Raw genomic sequence first — 14,309 nt, 5'->3', positions numbered from 1 at the left:
CATCTCGCCACCGTGTCCGTTAGGTGGCAGACTGAACATTATCCTGGGTAACGACTTCCCGAGCCATCCCTTATAAAATGGGTACACACTCAAAAAATAAGTTGGCAATCGCTTTCTCGAAAGCGTGAGAGAAATTGTTCTCTTCTGAAGAAAAGTCCTTGGTGAAAGTAGCCTGGTATGAGTATCCACAGCCACGCAAAATGATGGTCCACTTCCAATCCAATCATCTGTTTGGGACAATTTGAGTGTTGAAGTCATTATGATGGGTAAAACGGAATGCACGCAAATCACACTAAACACGACATTATTCATGTTCCAATTCGCATAGAAATTCCTCAATGCCGCTTGGATCTTAAGACTTGTTTGGCTTAAGAACCAGCGTAAGGGTCAATGTTAATTCAATTCAAGCGTGTTTGTTGTTCTCTACTCAATGTCTGTAATTAATCCTGAGAGTCAAAAGTAAAAAAAAAACGTTGTAAAAACGCGGGCATTGTCAAGGTTTCCAGCTGCACTGCCGATACGCAGCCCACAGATTCAGGAGAGAGAGAGCAAGTTTGACGAAAACAGAGCACCTTTTACACAGCGACACGTGGCACGCATTCAAGAGCGCAAACATGTTACCTCATTTAACTCGCGAGTATATGGACCGAGTTGCGTGGAAAACGTCCGTCGCTCTATTTTAAAACGAACACAGTCGGACCTACTGTTCATCGCGGTGTGACAGAATGGCCAAGAGAGCTCATCGGTTTGAAACCAGAACTGGGCAGCCCGTATGTTTCCTGAAATGTGCACAATTGTTTTTTTTCCAGTTCCACAGCCAAAATATCTGCCGCGATTTTAAGTCACAATCTCCGGGGGACAGTCAGGCTTTCTCGTGAACAAAAAAGCACTGTACCTGGCCCCTTGGAACTGCCGATTGTAAATATGGGCACATAAAGAGTATGCGTGAGGATGGTTGCGTAACTGTAGTCTCTCTAGAATAAAACATCAAGTGATCGAGGTTATTTTTACCAAAGCGTCTCAGAGATGACCAATATTGGCATTGTTGCATCATGATTACATCTTTGAAACATGCATCTAGAGTATTTGGCTGCTGTAAAGTTCCACGTGATAAGCCACTTCGTTGAGCTATCATTTGTGGCCAGGTTGCTTCTGAAAAAGAGCTTTATAGCTTAGATGGACTCGTCCATCTGAACAAACTGTCAAATCGCTCTCCGTGGTGCTAACGTTAAAAATAACCGCCACTTTTTTTCAAATTTTCTTGTTGTGGTTTTCACACCTGATAATGATTGCTTGTGTTGCAGTCGAAACGTCGTGAGAATTTTATTGTTTTATATTTTTATTATTTTTTGTTTCCCTTCTACGTGACTTTACCGAAAGAACCAAGAATATGAATCCCTGCAGTCACGAAAGCTTTAAATAAAAAAATAAAGATAGTTTAGGTTTGTGAGTAGTTTCATATGAAACATGCTATCAACATCATCAGCCATATCTATCGCCACCATCCCTCACGGTCCTACCCATTCCCACGATCCTCACTCCTGCACATGAAGGGATCTCACCGCTCCCCATCTCCACGGCAGTCATCCTTTCAGACAGAACTCTCCTTGCGTTGCCATTCCATGACCAGTCAGCCATCATCCTGACACAATGCATTGCGTGTGTTCCCTGATCCATTTGTCGTTCCTTCTCGGTGGAATTCCGAGCAAATTTGCTATTACAGCTCCAGTATTCAAATCAGAAAAACCTGTCCGTATGTTAATTTGCCTGTTCGGACCAAAAGTCCTAAGTTCAACCGCCACGCAATAGATGGCAGTGGTGGCATCTACATCTGCAAAACATGAAGAACCAGTGGCATCTGCATCTATATAAGATTATTCAACTTTTAAAGCCATTCCCCGTGTTTAGTGTACATGCCACAACATGCTTGGAATCGACAGGAGTAAAGTTGAACGAACAAATCGACTTACGAACAGACCTCTGGAACCTAACTCTTTCACAAGTAGAGGAGTCCCTGTAAACAATTTGTTTATTTACAACCAACACTAAGAGCTACCCTTGAGGAAATTATTGATGCTACAATGGCATGTTTTTGGGGGGGGGAAATTATACCAAAAACTGCGTGTGCCAATATAGAGCACTCGGTGTGTAGCGACCCCTGGGTGTTGAGGTGCCACGCCCTCCGTGTGCCAGGCCTGCAGTTCACCAAGTACGGCTGCCGGAGGAAGAGCGACCAGAGGATGGTGCATCGAAGCTTCTGCAGCGTCGACAAGAAACCCAAGCCCATCCGCCGGCGCTGCAACTTGCACGAGTGCATCAAACCGAGGTGGGCACAGTTAGGCCGCGGGGTGCAGCTATCGTACGGCGCCAGCTGACGCTACAACGCACGTGAAAAAGCTGGCATAGAAGCATGTTCTGTATAGAGGGGTTGATGCTCGGGGCTTTACAGGAACGTGGGTTTGAATCCTTGCCTCTGATTCCATGCCACCTTTTCTACCCACCCAATTGATTACAGCTACTCACCACTCTTGAGTGTCGCTGTTTCAGTCTAAGCACTCATGTTTCAGTACTGTGGAGGTTATTCTTACACCAGTGCGTAAGTAACGGGCGTGTACATTTGTTATCATTTGCAATCGGATCGGTCCATTTTTCTTTGCAGCGATAATCGAAATGGGTTCTGCAAATATGAGCGATCGAAGTTGGATCAGAAGGTGACCCCGATTAATATTGGGTCACATTATTATGCAACGCATTTGAATCTGATCTCAATTGATAGGGATTAGAACAAAATGACTGATCTAGATAAGATCCACAACATCCTAAATCTGATTTCATTTATTGAAAATGGGATTATGCCCCTCACCTGAACCAAGTAATTGGCACAAAGTCAACCCAAAACGCTCACCTCTCGTCAATAATAACATCAACTCTTTACTAGTGCAATTAAATCTATTGTTTTGCCCCCCCCCCCCCCCAAGTGAGTAGTCTGCCAAGTGAAAACTAAACTATAAACAATGTTTTTTATTTTACCAAGCAAGGCCCTCCGAGCTATATAGATAGCTATTTTTCAGAAGCGACCTGGCACACACATGATAGCTCAGCGAAGTGGCTTACCATGTGGACATTCATAGCAGCCAAATACTCTTTAAGTGAGTGTAGGCAATAGCTCCCCCCTCCCCCACTTACCTCCCTTGTGGGCCGAGACTCCTATGAGTGAGACCACCCCCAACAAAGCCGGTGGCTGAAACGGGCCGTGGCGAAGTGACCTTTCACCTGCTCCAGGCAGCCAGGGGTGCGGCTCTGGGCTACTGCTGTGACGGCGATGCAAGTTGGCAGCGTTCGGCTATGAGTGCAGTGAGAGGCGGCCCCTTGGTCGGGTGGTGGAGGGTGGTGGAGGGGGGTGGAGGGTGGTGGAGGGGGGTGGAGGGGGGTGGAGGGGGGTGGAGGGGGGTGGGGTGTTTATTGCACAGGCTGGCTCAATATGAAAACTGTATTCCATTTTTTTTTTCAAATATAACGTTTCAACGGGTGACCCAACAACTTTGGTTTTTGACCTCTCGGATATTAAATAGTTGATCTTAATTCTGAATGTTTCACGCGCGTCAGAGCTTTGTGTTTTTTAAGTGTTTTCTTTTTTACACGGTGCTTGCGTAACCTAATAAAAGTGCAGGCACGCAGACAATCTCTGTTAAGTCGTAGCTGTCATGTTTCCAATAAAGACATGAATGATTAATGTCAGAGGACACGAATGTTATTATCCATCGGAGGGGCATATGTCTTTTAAACAACATGACTATCGAAAGCATGCCTGTGAAAACTCAAGCAGTGAAATTCATGACATGAATTAAGAGCTCTCAGTGCACGGCACAAGAACTGCTTTATGCACCGACACTGTCCTCTAGTGGTGGCGTTTGATGTTTTTCTGTGTATGCATTTGAAAACCACAAGATACTGTACCATACAACAGTAAAGCATCCACCACACGTCCTGGTTTGGCCAGGATAGTCCAGGTGTGCCAAAGCATTTGGGAAAATCAGGATTTCATCCCAGTTGGAAAAGTTCTGGCCTCGGGTTCAACTGACGATTTGGGAAAAGGGCAAGGTCAGTGTGCAGAACCGCCATCAGAAAGCATGAGGAGCAGGGCCACTCCCTTACTTGGCGGGGCTAGCGGCTGGGTGGGTGGGGCAAGTGGCTTAGTGGGTGGGGCAAGTGGCTGGGTGGGTGGTGCTAGTGGTTGAGTGGGTGGGGCAAGTGGCTGAGTGGGTGGGGCAAGTGGCTTAGTGGATGGTGCTAGTGGCTTAGTGGGTGGTGCTAGTGGCTGAGTGGATGGTGCTAGTGGCTTAGTGGGTGGGGCAAGTGGCTTAGTGGGTGGGGCAAGTGGCTTAGTGGGTGGTGCTAGTGGCTTAGTGGGTGGTGCTAGTGGCTTAGTGGATGGTGCTAGTGGCTGAGTGGGTGGTGCTAGTGGCTGAGTGGGTGGTGCTAGTGGCTTAGTGGGTGGTGCTAGTGGCTTAGTGGGTGGTGCTAGTGGCTTAGTGGATGGTGCTAGTGGCTGAGTGGGTGGTGCTAGTGGCTGAGTGGGTGGTGCTAGTGGCTTAGTGGGTGGTGCTAATGGCTTAGTGGGTGGTGCTAGTGGCTTAGTGGGTGGGGCAAGTGGCTTAGTGGGTGGGGCAAGTGGCTTAGTGGGTGGGGCAAGTGGCTTAATGGGTGGTGCTAGTGGCTTAGTGGGTGGTGCTAGTGGCTTAGTGAATTGTGCTAGTGGTGGAGTGGATGGTGCTAGTGGCTTAGTGGATTGTGCTAGTGGTGGAGTGGATGGTGCTAGTGGCTGAGTGGGTGATGCTAGTGGCTGTGTGGGTGGGGCAAGTGGCTTAGTGGGTGGGGCAAGTGGCTGAGTGGATGGTGCTAGTGGCTTAGTGGGTGGTGCTAGTGGCTTAGTGTATTGTGCTAGTGGTGGAGTGGATGGTGCTAGTGGCTGAGTGGGTGGTGCTAGTGGCTGTGTGGGTGGGGCAAGTGGCTAACTGGGCAGGGCTAGTGGTTGAGAGGATGGTGCTAGTGCCTTAGTGGGTGGTGCTAGTGGCTGGGTGAACGGGGCTAGTGGCTGAGTGGATGGTGCTAGTGGCTGAGTGGGTGGGGCAAGTGGCTTAGTGGATGGTGCTAGTGGCTTAGTGGATGGTGCTAGTGGCTTAGTGGGTGGTGCTAGTGGCTGAGTGGGTGAGGCTAGTGGCTTAGTGGGTGGTGCTAGTGGCTGAGTGGGTGGTGCTAGTGGCTTAGTGGGTGGTGCTAGTGGCTTAGTGGATGGTGCTAGTGGCTTAGTGGATGGTGCTAGTGGCTTAGTGGATGGTGCTAGTGGCTGAGTGGGTGGTGCTAGTGGCTGAGTGGGTGTTGCTAGTGGCTTAGTGGGTGGTGCTAGTGCCTTAGTGGATGGTGCTAGTGGCTGAGTAGACGGGGCCAGTGACTAAGTGGGTGGAGCTAGCGGCTGACTGGGCGTGGCTAGTGGCTGGACGGGGACTAGCGGCTGACTGGGCGTGGCTAGTGGCTGGACGGGGCTAGTGGCTGCCTGGGCGGGGCTAGTGGCTGGACGGGGCTAGTGGTCGAGTGGGCGGGGTTATATAAAGGTAGGCGTGGCTAATGGAGATCGGTGCTACTAGCTCGAGTCCCATTTGAGCCTCCCAGAAATGACCTTTTGGTAGCTTTAAATGTTTTATGCCAGTGTATATGAACGTATGGTGCAGTGTTCTCCGATAATTGTCAGAGGGGGGCCACTTTTGCCAATAAGATATCAGTGCGAGGGCGACCACACCGCCTGCGGGGGTGTTGTCACGTGGTGTGTATTGTCAGTGGCCGCACCAAAGGCCACCAGGGGCTGCCAGTGGCCCGTGGGCCTTGCAATGAAGAACACTGCTCGAGAGTATTCCACCACCACCAATGCCATGATCACCTACCTGTGTACTGTACTCTCCAGGCACGCGAGAGAATGAACAGCTGTATGCGAGGCTAATCGGGCTGTGTGTGAGCGTGCAGCTGGGTGGTGGAGCAATGGGAGGCCTGCACCAAGCCCTGCGGTGCCCAGGGCTTCCAGAGCCGTACGGTGCGCTGCATCCAGGCCCTCAGCGACAACACGAACCGCTCGATTCACCACAAGTACTGCCCCGGGGCCAAGCCGGACTTGCGACGTCCGTGCAACCGCATCCCCTGCCCGGGGAGCTGGAGAACGGGAGCCTGGTCTGAGGTCCGCTACTCAAATACTGCACAAAGGACCCATCCCGTCCACCACAGCGATAGTGTGGTGCAGTCGTGTCAACCGCTTGTGCCTCACAGCAAGAATGGCCTGGGTTCGATTCCTGACTCGGAGGCGCCAATCTTGTATGGTCTCCTCGTGATCTGCGTTGCTCTCCTCCGGGTTCTCTGGTTTCCTCCCGTAGCTAAACACCATACATATTCACTGGTATTGGCCAAACATCCCAAAGCTGAGAATTTGACCTGAAAATTACTCAATTGAGATTCCACGAAGCAACATCGCCCCCCTACTGTAAAAATAATACCTTCACAGGACCCTCCTGAAAAAAGAGTGGAGCCTCGGTGAGATTCATGAAGGCTTTCGTGGGTAAACAAGCATAATAACAATAATAATACGAACCAAGGATCAATGTCTCGAGTTAAAAGCAGAATATAAACAGTGAAACATGAGGCGCAATTATGTATATATATAAATCAGTAATTCTATGATCGTTGCTTGAGGTGGCACGTGACTAGTTGCAGCCACAGCATGAGATGCACACTGTGGCTGTGGTGCAGCTGAATTCATCTCTAGATCACAGCTATCGCAGCGGCACGCGCCAGACCCGTCTCGACAGGGCACGTTCGCACCTCGTGGGTGGATCTCTGCAGGCGAGACACCGCGATGTAGATTGCTTCGCTCGAGGCAAGCTTCTTCGCCCAGCTTTGCATCTGTCCCACAAAGCGGTAACATGTGGCGCACTGCCTGAAAGTTTTATTGGATGATATCAAGTGAAATCCGTTGTTATTTTTTTCAAATCAATTTTTTTTTTTTACCGTCATTAAAGAACCCAGAATACAGTGGGGAATTTTAAATGGAGCGGAGAAGAAACCGATAACGTACAACAAGCTCGACTCAACATTAGGAAACGAACGAGGGCGTCCGAGTAACGATCGGGAGCAGTGTCCACAAAGCAGAGGTGAGGATACCAAGTCACATCTTAATTGTGAGTGAATTAGTCAAAAATCGCCAGTGTGTGTGTGTGTGTCAGGCCTGCTCTGGCCCGGCATCAAATCTACAAGCGATCGTAAAGCAAAACACACGGACGCGTAAGAGGGCATACCGCGTTTCGGACGAGCGCGCGCGAACGTCTGCCGATGGCAAATCGCCTGACGTGCATGGGGTCGTGCGAGAGACGAAGCCGTGTCGCCCCCCCCCCCCCTTCCCACTACCCCCTTCTGCCCCGCAGTGCTCGGCCACGTGCGGGGAGGGCGTGCAGCAACGGCAGGTGCTGTGCCGCGCGCCAGAGGAGGACGGCGACGTCGCGTGCGACGGCGAGCAGCCCGACGACGCGCAGAAGTGCACCATGGCGCCCTGCGTCGGTAAGAGCCACGCGCCGCCGATGGCGGGTTAGGACGCACGGGGGTCCATCGGGAGGGGGTTCACGATGGCCGTGTGCTGAGCGTTGAGTTTCCGCAGCTGAAAATGGTGGTGAGATGTTGACCACCTCGCCTGGGATGCTGGAGGTCGTGAGTCGGATCCCGGCCCTTGACGCCTGCTGAATATTTGGAGTTTGCGGTGTCTCTCTCCCCGTGGTCGCTTGGATTTTTCTCCGGGTCCTCCGGTTTTTCCCTCTACATTTACAAATAATGCGTCTAGAGTCTATCACTGCTATGAATGTCCACGTGATGACAAGCCACTTGATTGTGCTATCATCTGTAGTCAGGTCGCTTCTGATTAAGAACTATACAGCTCAGCGGGCCTTTCCTGGTAAAATAAAAAAAAATTGTTTAGTTGAATCGTTTAAAACCCGCGTGCGAATCCAGGTCTCGGTCACCCCGTGATTTAAACTCAAACCCCAACATGTTCGTCAATAACACTGCACGTTGTCTTAGAAGGAAATGTATGAAATGGGCGGCATTTCGGGAAATGGCCCTTCTCCGTGACTAACCTAGGATCTCAGGTTTACTGAGTTAATGGCCTCAACTCGTTCACGAATGACTGCACACAAAATAACTTATTTGTTTTTCCTATCATTTGGTTTGCTCCAGCATTGAGAATTGAAAATGTTTGTTTGTTTGTTTCAACTGTGACAAACTTTGTCTTCAGGAAATTTATGAGGTCTAAAACCCCTACCATGTAAAAACAGGTCAATAGGAAGTGACTTTCCGAGTCAGTCCCAAAGTCAACTTCCAGAGTCGTTCGCTGCAAACATTGTTGTGTACTTCTCACTATGAGAGCTCCGAATGGAAATATCGCCCATCGCAAGACGCGACAATGATTGTACAACCATTCCTGCATCCGCACACCTGCAGTGAAGACTCCGACGGTGGCTGCGATGCTGGTGCTAGATCGCGGAATACGTGCTGATGATGTTCGGTTGTGACGATTAGGGCAGCTATGATAGCGGTAAGTCATAGGAGTGATCGGGTAATGGCAAGAATGATAGGTTGTGTGATAGAGTCAATCGGAGATCCGTGTCTGTTATTCACACCCGCAGATCCAAGTGATCATGTTCACCTTCGGGTAAACTGGCTCGCCCGGCCCGACCTGGAGCCTGCCATGACAAAACGCTCCTCAAGTATGACCCAGAGCATAGGCCTGCACGTGACATCGAAGCAAATTCATGACTCGGTTCCGCTTTCTGAATTTTACAAATGATTTTGGAGATGCTGTTTTCGCAGCAGTGCACCGGCGCAATTCATGAGGAAAAACAAACTCAACAGATTTATCGATAACGCTGCCTTAAATAGAAACATATATGAGGCGACGTTTCAGGCAGTAGCTCTGCTTCATAGCACGAAGATATCGAGTGAATAATAATTTGAGACTGTGCTATATATCATGCAGCCCTGATAATAATCACATTTTAAAATATGTTTTTTGATGAAGAGTTTTAAATTGGCATATGAAGTTACCTATTTATGCATAAATTAATTAGTGTATTTATTTATTTAAAGCTTTTATGACTGCAGGGATTCATAGTCTTGGTTCTTTCGGTAAAGTCACGTAGAAGGGAAACAAAATAATAAAAATATAAAACAATAAAATTCTCACGTGACTTTACCGAAAGAACCAAGAATATGAAACTAATTAGTATTAAAATTATTAAATGTTGTTGGCACATTGCATAAAAGGTAACGATGCTGAAGTGTGGTGTCTTATTGAAGAGCTCTTTTCTACTCAGGATTAAAAAGGCTTTCAAGAAAGGTTATAAAATCTGAACCTTGCAAGCAGAATATGTAAAACATTTCTTGAGTATGGATTTTATATAATTGGAATGATAAGGCAGGCCCAGGTATGAGTCACTGAGTAGACAATTTGAGCCTCTCTTCATTAAGATACCACACTGAAACACGGTTACCCATAATGCAAAGTGCCAGCAATATTTTATAACGCTTCTTTCATTACAAATGAGTTGATGCATTCACACACTTTAATATTATTGAAGGGTGTGTCTGCCAATTTTAAAACTCTGAATCGGGAAACATGTTTTATTTATTGATTTCTTATCATTTCCCCGTGGTGTATGGTAAAGCCTTCAACTCTTATTCACTCTATCTCTCTGACCTCTCCATGTGCTATAAAGAAGGGCCATTGGTCAAAACGTCACCTATTATACATTTTCCCTTTAAAGCCCCCAGTGTTATTGGTGGACGCGTTGTGTTTTTGTTCTTCAGAAATCTTAGCATGTGGCTGTAAATCAGTTTTGTTTTTTTTCCAGCTTTGGCTTTTGGCAAACAAATTTAAGCACCCGAGTGAGAAATCTTTCTGCTTGAATTGAACTTTACTTGTGGCTTTCAAGCGGCTTTGGCAAGAGACGAGATTTGGCCAAGACTCGTTCATGTGCCATGTTGCGTTGCGTGCCCGCAGTGTGGCGCACTGATGAATGAGGTTCTGGCAGTCATTCATCGTACATACCCGGCAATACAAATATTAGCTAATCGAATGTATTTAAGTTTCTTCTGGCTTTGGGCTTCCGCTGTTTTGCCAACTTTCACGCCGCGTAGTTATGCATGTTTCCATTTTTTTCGCTTTACTTTGCTGCCACTTAATTCGCAACAACAACAACAACAACAAAAAGCTAAGAATTACGCGCGGCCGTGACCAAACAACAAAAAACTACGACGCCCGAACCTTTGCATTGGGTCTGGTGCGCAGAGGAGCCTTGCTTGGGCGACAAGTCCATCTTCTGTCAGATGGAGGTGCTGGTGCGTTACTGCCCCATCCCCGGCTACAACAAGCTCTGCTGCGAGTCGTGCAACAGGCGGGCCGCGGGAACGCTCGCGCCGCCTTCCTCCGACGCTTACGCCCTCGCGGAAGCCGGCCGGGTCGGCGTCGCCGACGATGCCCACGCCACCGCCGCCACCGCCGTCGCCGCCGTCGCCGCGTCGGCGATGCCCACGGAGTGGCCGGCGCGGCCCGACGTCGCGCCCACTGCCCGCCTGGAGCCGCCCCACTTTGAGATCGTCGGTTCGGCGGCAGCGCGGAGGGCGGTGGCTTTTTCTGTCGTCGGCGGCGACGGCGGCGACGGCGACGGCGACGGCGACGGCGGCGACGACGACGACGACGAAGGAAGGAAGAGGGAAGTCGGCGACGGGCGGCCCTGGGGGCGCCGGGCCTCGGCAGAGAGCGGCGAGGCTCGCGGGGGGAGGCGCGAGGAGCCCCCCGTTGGGGTGCGTGGGGAGGACCGGCAGCCACAAGCTGGCGAGGCCGCACGGGACCCGCTCGTATTTCACAAGTTCGCCAGGAGGGCTGGCGAGGCGGCCTCCTCGGATGTTGTGAAATCCAACGCGTTTGACGACTTGTCTTCAGAGGATGACGAGGTACACGAGGAGGAATCTGGAACACTGCTGATGAGATGATCAGAAGATTGTTTTATTGGTAAGACCTTCTGCAGAAACTTTGCACACTCCAGAAACCCACTGTAATGGCAGTTATTTTAACAGGCAACCGTAATGTTTAACACGGTAACAAACAACGTCGGACGATGAACGGATAATATTCTCTCGCCTAGTGATTGCCTCAGTCCTTGTGAGTGTGGTGTGGTTACCTAAAGTTATCCAGGTGTGAAGCGTAGAACTGACAACGTGTTTGATCTCACACAGCACTTAACTGCTCGGCTGTTGTAGACTTAACACAGCGGAGAAAACTTTTGCAACGACAAAGTTTCGATTTGTTAACATTTTTATTTTAAGAGTTTGATTAACATCAGCAATGAAGGGTTGACAGGCGGTCAGTTATCTGACTGGACACTGCGGATCTTAGATAGTTATTAGGTGCTGTGGCCACCTTTCTCTACGGTGCTAGGCAAGACGCGAAGTCTTGCTTCTCTCGGAGAACGTCACGTATCATCTCAGCTGGGCGAGTAGCGGCGCGCGGGGCCATGCAGCGTTAGGGAGTGCCAGCGATTGTCGAGGCGGTGATGACGACGATGACGACGCCGCTGAGCCGCTCCGGCACTCGGGGTCACCTGCGCCCAGGTTGTGTGGAACGGCTGGCCAAGAACATTCGCAACAAAAAAGTGTTTTACTTAAATGTGTGCTTCGGTCGAGAAGAAGACCAAAGCACGCTATTAAACGATATTATTATTATTATTACTACGACTAGCTTATTAACAAACAACATGGGCTGTGCTCTGGCCCAGTACTCGTGCTTACAATTCTAATTCGCCGTTTCACTCCAAAGACTTCGTTGCCTCCTTAGTGGTGAGGCTAGTTTGATCCGTGTCAGAAAAAGCAGATGCGTTTTTGTTCTTCTAGTTTCGTTTTGTAATATAGAAACATATTAAAGGAAATAACGTCCAACTTAGATAGTGTACTATTATGTTGGTTTACGTTCCAGAATTTACTGTGGTATCTGGTAAAAAAAAAAATGCATAACAATTACAAACACCGACAACCTCATGTTTTATGAGCGGCTATTGAATTTGTCTTTTTAACTTTTTTTGCGTTTTTACGCACGTCTAGTTGTGTTTAAAATAGTAACCTGACAACTGGAGTCAAGGGAATTGACTCGGCAGTAAGAAAATCCTACTTTTTCACGAGAGATTTTATAAACCGTGCGTAGCGTTCTGTTAGTTATTTCACTCCTACTGAAACGCCGTTGACAAACGTCAACTAATGTTGCCAAGGTGCCATCGTTCTTATTCGTGCTTGCATTACGGCTCAAGTGCTGACACGGTAAATTATTCAGTCACGTATATTTCTGCTCAGGATAAATTTTGAATTCCACAGGATATCAATCACCAACCACTTAGCCTCTACGCTACCCAGATGCATCCGATTCAGACCGGCAGCTCTTTCATAAACGGTGCAAGTAGGGCATGCCGTACGTATGGCTGCTTAATGTAAATATCAACATGGGAGTCCCAGCAATACTACTTAAAACCTTAACTCAAAGGTTTTAAAATTTCACCTGACCTCCAAATACTGGCATGCGTTAGCGAGGCATGCGCACACACGAAACCACGAGTTTGTGTAGTTGCTAAAAACCCTGATATGTGTGGCTGTTTAAGGGTGACCGACTAGGGTTTGGTTTGATAGGGGTCACCGCTCGCGCTGACCCCGAGGGTTAACCTATGTGCGCAGACGGTCGACTGCGCGACATTAAACCCACCCGTCAGTCGCGATGTCCCAGAGCCATGAAGTTCTCTGCGTGCACAGTGTTACGTCAAATTTATTTTCAAGAGAGGTGATTGAAAGAAAATATATCTTAAAAAGAATCGAGAGAAATCAAAACGAAGGTCAATTTGAATGAATATCTTCCAAGTGTAAACAAAACAACGTCTATTGTAAATATTGTAAATGTTAAGTATTTGCTATAAAACACAGTGTTTAAAGAGAACTATGATAACTCTCAAAAGGGCTTGACTTTAGATAGGTGTGATGTCTATATTGCGAGTGCCCCACGGGCTGCAGGTGTGAAGGGACGTCGACTGATTGAACGCACCCACATGCAATAACACGCACACGTGTACACACTTGTGTGACTGCAGCAGTATTTATTTAAGCAACTTTAAACAAAACAGTTTATTCCGTACGATAGAGCTCAAGTGTGCAGGTTAAAGCACTTGGATGGTATTCATAATTTGCTGTTTATGTTTATTATTAACTTTATAAACTTGTATTTAGAGATAATGCAATATACCTCAAACAGTAAGACCCAGGTCACTGCAGATTAACCAAGGTCATGTGCTTGATTGACCCTGTGCCACTCATATACAGAGTTCTCTGGTCATGACTGTAATATTCATTGTGTTTGACTTCAGATTAACATGGGAGAAATGTCTGTTATTTTATAAAAACAGACATTATATTTTAATCTAGAGAATTAAGTTGTTTATTGGTGTTTAGTAATAATTTCAAGTGGCAATATAATACTTTTAACATGTTCATTGGCAAGGGCACACCAAGGTTGGTTACAGGATTTAAGAATTGCGTGGAATACTAGATTCAAATATGAACTTCAACATGCTTTTTTATGTTTGTACTAAATCGTATAACGTATATGTATCCCCTATACACCATGCTTAGTTTGTCCATTGTTGGATCGTATTAACGCTATATAAATGCAGGGTGGGGCACCCGGTTTACTCCCGTGTCTCCGGCCAGTAACGAGACGATGAAACGTGGCGTCTCTGCTCGCGGGGGGGGGGGGGGGTGCCCGTTCTCGCCCTCGAACTCCGTCCCATCCAATAACGGCGGCGGCGGCGGCGGGGGGCTCATAAAATAACCTTTTAGCGTTGGCTCGGAAAAAAAAACCTGCAGCGGACAAAACGAGTGGCTTGATCTCGGAAGCCCCGTGGGGTAACGTTCTGCACTCCTCAACGCGTTCGCCAGTGGGGTTGGTCTCGCCACGAGCCAAGATGCGGTAGCGGTGGCATGAAACTAACAAAAATCTGTGAATAGCATCGTATGCTAGGAGGTATTGTCCCACTGTTCACAAACGACCAGCTTTCAGAAGCATGAAACGAGTAATAAAATTGTATGTTGCCCTAGCGTGCGTTCCCTATCCTCCACGTGTGTCCGTGATCGCTGGAAAACGTGACGGTGAAGCATGCACGGTTGTTCACACAACTCAAAGAACATTTCTC

The 14,309-nt window shown here is 48.2% G+C and overlaps 1 protein-coding gene across 3 annotated transcripts in view; it reads left to right on the top strand.

Annotated features, from left to right (window-relative positions):
- LOC116940161 (A disintegrin and metalloproteinase with thrombospondin motifs 3-like) overlaps positions 1-14,213 on the top strand; it is an 87,054-nt gene extending 72,841 nt beyond the window's left edge. The window contains exons 19-23 of one of the 3 annotated variants that reach the window (XR_012941243.1): positions 2,194-2,326; positions 6,019-6,226; positions 7,464-7,596; positions 8,715-9,118; positions 9,156-10,443. Coding sequence is in view for 2 of the 3 variants with exons in the window: in XM_076065552.1 (XP_075921667.1) it covers positions 2,194-2,326; positions 6,019-6,226; positions 7,464-7,596; positions 8,715-8,795; positions 10,376-11,079 (1,259 nt within the window). In the remaining variant the exon portion in view is untranslated. Of the gene's footprint in view, positions 1-2,193; positions 2,327-6,018; positions 6,227-7,463; positions 7,597-8,714; positions 9,119-9,155 lie in introns of all 3 variants that reach the window. The other 2 variants (XM_076065552.1, XM_076065553.1) reach the window with 2 other exon arrangements.
- Positions 14,214-14,309: the final 96 nt, after the last annotated feature.

The sequence above is a fragment of the Petromyzon marinus genome, chromosome 8, assembly GCF_048934315.1.
Source record: "Petromyzon marinus isolate PM22_M1 ecotype Great Lakes invasive population chromosome 8, UKy_Petmar_22M1.pri1.0, whole genome shotgun sequence".
Lineage (NCBI taxonomy): Eukaryota > Metazoa > Chordata > Hyperoartia > Petromyzontiformes > Petromyzontidae > Petromyzon > Petromyzon marinus.
The sequence above is the reverse complement of the archived record's forward strand: the minus strand, read 5'-3'. Positions and strand labels throughout refer to the sequence as shown.